Source organism: Capra hircus, chromosome 16 (genome assembly GCF_001704415.2).
Source record: "Capra hircus breed San Clemente chromosome 16, ASM170441v1, whole genome shotgun sequence".
NCBI classification, from domain to species: Eukaryota; Metazoa; Chordata; class Mammalia; order Artiodactyla; family Bovidae; genus Capra; species Capra hircus.
In genome coordinates, this window is record NC_030823.1 from 6,039,995 (window position 1) to 6,046,435 (window position 6,441).

The following is a 6,441-nucleotide window of genomic DNA, read 5'->3' on the forward strand; positions in this document are numbered from 1 at the left end:
TTCTTTAAAAATAGCAATATTCCTACTTGAAAACTAGGTGACTGGCCGTGACTGGGTCTTTCCGATCACCTGACAGCGCAGGAGCCCCTGTCCCCGGCCCTCTCTGTGCCTGTTTGTTGCCCTTCCCCATCACTTCCGGCTTCCCCGCCTCCCGCCCGCCCCACACGGGTGGCCGCCCAGCCCCCTCTTACCCTGTTTAGGACCTAACCGCCCTCGCCTCATGTGGGCGTCTTTCCCTGGCCTCCAGGGCCGGTGGCGTCTCTGGGCAGAGAAGCGCCCTCAGTCCCTGAGGGGGGAAGCTGGGCAGAGCAAGTTGCCTGTGAGGGCCGTGGAGGCGCCGGTACTCGGCGAGACAGTGTTCTCCAGGGCCAGCAGTGGCTCTGGGTGTTGGTGGTGGTGGGCGCAAGCCCCAAGATGGGGGCCCATGGGGGCCAGGAAAGGCAGGAGACGTCCGGGGAGCCAGGGGACCGCTCCTGTGCTGGAGGCGCCTGGCAGTGAGATTCCGTGGCGTGACGCGGAAGCTGCCTCACTTCCGGGTCATTGTGAATGGCTTCCGGGCCCCTCTCTGTCGCTCGGGGCCGCCCCACCTCCACCGTGGGTTCCGTGCCTCTGCCGCGTCTTTGCCACAGGGGCCTACGTGGCCGTACGCTGTTGGTACCTCTTCCGTCCCGTCCTCTGATCCCTGGGGCTGCACCCTGGTACATCTCGCTTCCCCAGCCCACCTTGGCCCCGCTCTGTTGACCTTTGGGCCTTCTGTCCGCCGATGTCGCGTGCTGGACCAGGAGGAAGGCCTGTGCCCCTGGCGCCCCTGCCCACCCATGGTGGTGCGCTCCTCTGAGTGTGCACGGGTCACCTGCTGGCTACAGTGCCTATACCGCCGCCCGCCAGGGCCGGGGGATGGAGGTGAGGGTGCCAGAGCCATCCCCGATATGACCAGCTGGTGTCCTTGGCCCCACTACCGGCCCACTGGGCCCTCGAGGAGCGTCTCCCCATCAGAACTTTGGGGCAGCACGCTGCGTCCCTCGTGGACAGAGTGTGGGGGATCCCTTGGCCTCACCAAGGAGGAGCCGGTCGGCCGGCCTGGAGTGATCGCCCTCCCCATTCCTTACCTCCTGGGGTTTTGCTGCCACTGACCTTCACCCCACGGCCAGCACGCCAGGCACCCTGTGCTCACTTGGGATCCCCAGGTGGCGCAGTAGAAAAGAATCAGCCTGCTAATGCAGGCAGTTGCAAAAGATACAAGTTCGATCCCTGAGTGGGGGAGATCCCCTGGAGGAGGAAATGGCAACCCCCTCCTGTATTCTTGCCTGGAAAATCCCTTGGACAGAGGAGCCTGGCGGGCTGCAGACCATGGGGTCGCTGAGTCAGAGAGGCGGACACGACTGAGCTCATGTAAATATACACATGAGAAAAAAGAAGAGAATCCCAGTTACAACTCAGCTGTTGCGTAAAGAATTTTGTAATTGGCTTTCCAGAAATGCCACCTTTAGTAGCTGACTTAGTAGGAGGAGGACCCGCATTACACAGGATGGTTGAGAAAGTGGCTTCTGTATCCTGTAGGAATTTAACAGGATGGCCTCTTCTAGTTAGAGTCACCTGAGGCTCCCGAGTGGTCATGAGGACAGAAGCCAAAGTGGGAAGCCCTGGGCCCTGTAAATCCTCATCTTGTGTCTGAGTTTCTGACCCCTGAAACCTATGTCCCTGAGGATATTACTCTTCCAGTGATCTCCCTTGCAAGTGGGGCAAGGCCTTGGTGGTGGCCTCTGCTTGCCTTGGGGGCATTGTCCCTTGAAGTGTCCATCCTGGCCACAACAAAAACAGACTTTAGGTGTTTGCTTGTGTCCTCCCACCTTTGTAGCCCTAAAGTTAACTCCCTGTACGGCCATAATGAGAGCGTCAGCCTTTCTCTTACCTCTATTCTCTTTTTCTTTAGGTTCTTCCTGATTTCTGTTTAAGAATCCTGATGTGGCAGCTCTTACCAGTGTAGGGTAAGGGAGTTAGAGGCAGCCAGGTTCAGGAAAAGAAGGACACTGGCACTTTATGGAACAGATTCACCTTCAATGAGGCAAGAAGGGGCAGCAGTCAGATTAGTGAGCTGCTGCACTAACCCAGGAAAAGAGTAAGTATATGTAGGCATATATGTGGACATCTACTGTTAAGGGGGCCTGTTCTTCTCCAAGGTTGTCTGGAGAGAGTGAAGTCACTCAGTTGTCTCCAAGTCTTTGGGAGCCCATGGACTGTAATTGGAGCCCTACCAGGCTCCTCTGTCCATGGGATTTTCCAGGCAAGAATGCTGGAGTGGGTTGCCATTTCCTTCTCCAGGAGATCCTCCCGACCCAGGGATTGAACCCAGGTCTTCTGAATTGTAGGCAGATGCTTTACCGTCTGAGCCACAGGGAAGCCAGGGAAGTGTTCGGAGTAATTTTTTTTTTTAATTTTTTTATTTATTTTTAAAAAATTTTTATTTTCTTTACAATACTGTATTGGTGTAGTTATTTCTTAAATAGCTGGGGCAAGGAATTCTGGAGACCAGCTGGGACCAGCTGGGCATGATCAACCTTTCTGTCCATTTTTTTCTTCAGGTCAGTGTTCTTTGTTTTGCATAGAATGGTGAGGAGGACCTGAAGGGAAGTTTTAACTCCAGACTATTTTGAGCAATATTGCTTTCCTTAAACAAGGCCCTGTAAATCTATATGGGAGGCAAAGGCCAGTTTTGGAGTTTCCTCTGAATATCTGGTGGAGAAGGCAATGGCACCCCACTCCAGTACTCTTGCCAGGAAAATCCCATGGACGGAGGAGCCTGGTAGGCTGCAATCCATGGGGTTGCGAAGTCGGACACGACTGAGCGACTTCACTTTGACTTTTCACTTTCATGGACTGGAGAAGGAAATGGCAACCCACTCCAGTATTCTTGCCTGGAGAATCCCAGGGACAGGGGAGCCTGGTGGGCTGCCGTTTATGGGGTCACACAGAGTCAGACACGATGGAGCTGACTGAGTAATCAATTTGTCTTTAAGAATAAGTTTGAAGCATCTGGGTCCAAATTAGTGTGCTTTCTCAGTGCCTCCCTGAGCCTTTCCAGAAAAGCTGTGTGAATTTCCTCCTTTTCCTGAGTCACTCCAGATAGTTTGGAGTAGTCTAAGGGCTTAGTTCCTGACTTTTTTAAGCCTTCCTCAATGCAAATGAAAAAGTGAACACTCTTCCAGTCCCCACTGTCTTTGTCATGTGCCCAATTAGGATCGGCTATGGGCACTACCTGGAGCCCTGTAGGTAACCAGGCTGATTCACTGTCAGGTCTCCCCTGCATGCCAATAGCATACCACTCATCTCCCCATCCCTGGGCATTTTTAATTACTACTTCTTTCATTGTCAGCAAGGCTGCTGGTCAGGATTAGCATACTATCTTTCCGTGCCATTTCAAAGATTGGTTTAGACCCTGGAAAACACTTATCTAATTGTCAGGATCTTCAGTAAAGCTTCCTAGGTCTAATTTAATTTGCCTTAAATCTCGGAGGGGGAAAGGAACATGGACGCCTGTGGCTCCCAAGTCCCCATTAGGAGCTTCTTGCAATGGAAGGAGGGGAGGATATAGCCTAGAGATGACCAGTGTTGGGTTAGGAGCCACTGGGGTAGGAGCTGCTACTGGTGCCCAAGGCATTACCAGAGATTGTGGAGGCTCCTGTGGGCTAGGTTTGGGCAGCTCTGGTTAAGGTCTACAGTTTGGACCTGAGGACTTGGAAGAAGTTGTAGGCAGCATGGAAGTAGCAAGCCCACAACTCCTGGATAACAGGGTTTTCTCTCTCAAGACAAAATCTGTATATATGGCACTTCTGACCATTTTCCTTCTTCTCTACAAAAGAGGTCTAGTTGGAGGATGGCATTATAATCAAGTGAGCCCTCAGGGGGCCATTTTTCACCATCAGATAGATCCTATTGAGGCTATGCCTTGGTGCAGAAAAAGATCATACCCTTCTTTAACAAGGTCTAAGGGTCAAACTTCTTCTAGTTCTTCAGTATACTTGCCAAAGGCATCCACTCTGAGCTGGGTGTAGGCACGAAGAGGTGGCTCCCATCTGAAAGACAAGACCAGCGTCCAGTGCTCTTCCTCTTTTCTCTGGTTCTTCTCATGGAGGGTGTCCCCACCTTGCACAGTGGGAGCAAAGAAACACCCATAAAGTATGCTTCCCTCAACTCTGGAGTGCACCTGGTCTTGAGCACCATTATCCAGCTACCCTGGACTGTTGTCCTCTTCTGTCTCTACCTTCCTTTCCACCTAGAGATAGATACAGAGTGAGAGCCTCAGTTGGTGGACTTGCTGTGCTCTTGAACATTGGGTGCCTGAACTGGAGTTCCCGTAAAGCAAGCTATGTAGTGCACAAGGTTAGTAGTCTTTACACACACTCCGAAATGATCCTACCTTAAGTGAAAAATCTCATAACCTCTAAATGTTAGGAAAGACAAATGGTAGGTATCCTGCGGTTCTCACTGAGGCAGCAGCCTAGCAGAGATTTTGCTCAGCAACCCAGGTCAGTCTGCTGGCTAATACTGAGGACGCTGTCTACTCACTCTTTCTGCCATTGTTACTCATACAGGCTTGTGAAATAGAGTGTCTCAAGAGACCATGCAGCTGGATTAGGTAATGAGAAGTGAATGACAGATTTGAGAGTGAGTGTGCTTACCTTGAACAGGCATTCAGGATTTCCAGACGAGCCCCCAAAAGATGAGACAGGAATCCGAGTTCTTGTCCACCCAGCCAAAGAATGGAATTCGTGAACATACAAATGCTCATGGTAGTAACTGAATAAGATTTATTAAAGAGGAGGAAAGTGCAAAGCTCTCAGCATAGACCCTTAGCATAGAAAGGGGGTAAAGAATCACCCCAAGGTAGTTTTCATACCCTTCCTTTAAATCACATTATTTCTAAACATTCAATTTAAAGGTCAAGATACTTAGCATCATCTTTATGGCTTCTTTTGATCCTTGGATTAACTCACCACTCGTTTTCATACCCTCTGTCCTTCTGACCGTGGGCCAGATGTATGGGCTTGAGATTAATGATCACCATTGTTTCTCCCTGAAGCATATGGAACAGAATTTAATTGCTGCTCTTCTTTGGATATGAGTGCTGATAATTTATCAGACTAAAGACGTATTCCAGGAATTCAGGAGAATGGAGCAGGATGTTTACTGAAAATAAGACTGAGGTTTCAGAGTTTTACACTGAAGGCCTAGTAATTGCTACTGCAACACCACTGTCATGGCAGAAAGCAATAAGGAACTAAAGGTGAAAGAAGAGAGTAATAAAAAAAAATGCTAGCTTAAACCTCAGCATTGAGGAAATAAGATAATGGTATCTGTTATTATAATTAAGATAATGAGCAACCTAGACAGCATATTAAAAAGCAGAGACATTACTTTACCAACAAAGTTCCATCTAGTTAAGGTTATGGTTTTTCTAGTAGTCATGTATGGATGTGAGAGTTTGACTCTAAGGAAAGCTGAGCACTGAAGAATGGATGCTTTTGAACTGTGGTGTTGGAGAAGACTCTTGAGAGTCCCTTGGACTGCAAGGAGATCCAAGCAGTCCATCCTAAAAGAAATCAGTCCTGAATATTCATTGGAAGGATTGATCTTGAAGCTGAAACTCCGGTACTTTGGCCACCTGATGCGAAGAGCTGACTCATTTGAAAAGACCCTGATGCTGGGAAAGACTGAGGGCGGGAGGAGAAGGGGTCGACTAAAGATGAGATGGTTGGATGGCATCACTGACTCAATGGGCATGAGTTTGAGTAAACTGGGAGTTGGTGATGGACGGGGAGGCCTGGTGTGCTGCAGTCCATTGGGTAGCAAAGAGTCGGACACGACTGAGTGACTGAACTGAACTGAACTGAATGTCATCTGGTCCCATCACTCCGTAAGAAATAGATGGGGAAACAATGGAAACGATACTTTATTTCCAGTTCAGGTCAGTTCAGTTCAGTCGCTCAGTCATGTCCGACTCTTTCAATCCCATGAATTGCAGCACGCCAGGCCTCCCTGTCCATCACCAACTCCCGGGGTTCACTCAAACTGACGTCCATTGAGTCGGCGATGCCATCCAGCCATCTCATCCTCTGTTGTCGCTTTTCCTCCTGCCTCCAGTCCCACCCAGCATCAGAGTCTTTTGCAATGAGTCAGCTCTTCGCAAGAGGTGGCCAAAGTAGTGGAGTTTCAGCTTTAGCATCATTCCTTCCAAAGAACACCCAGGGTTTATCTCCTTTAGAATGGACTGGTTGGATCTCCTTGCAATCCAAGGGACGCTCAAGAATCTTCAACACCACAGTTCTAAAGCGTCAATTCTTCAGCACTCCGCTTTCTTCATTCCAACTCACACATCCATACGTGAATATCGGAAAAACCATAGCCTTGACTAGACGGACCTTTGTTGGCAAGGTAATGTCT

At 49.7% G+C, this 6,441-nt stretch overlaps 1 protein-coding gene across 1 annotated transcript in view; it reads left to right on the plus strand.

The window, feature by feature from the left end:
- LOC108633268 (lymphocyte transmembrane adapter 1-like) overlaps nt 1–1,133 on the plus strand; it is a 69,360-nt gene extending 68,227 nt beyond the window's left edge. The window contains 1 exon segment of the mRNA XM_018059934.1: nt 357–1,133. Coding sequence (XP_017915423.1) covers nt 357–1,133 — 777 coding nt within the window.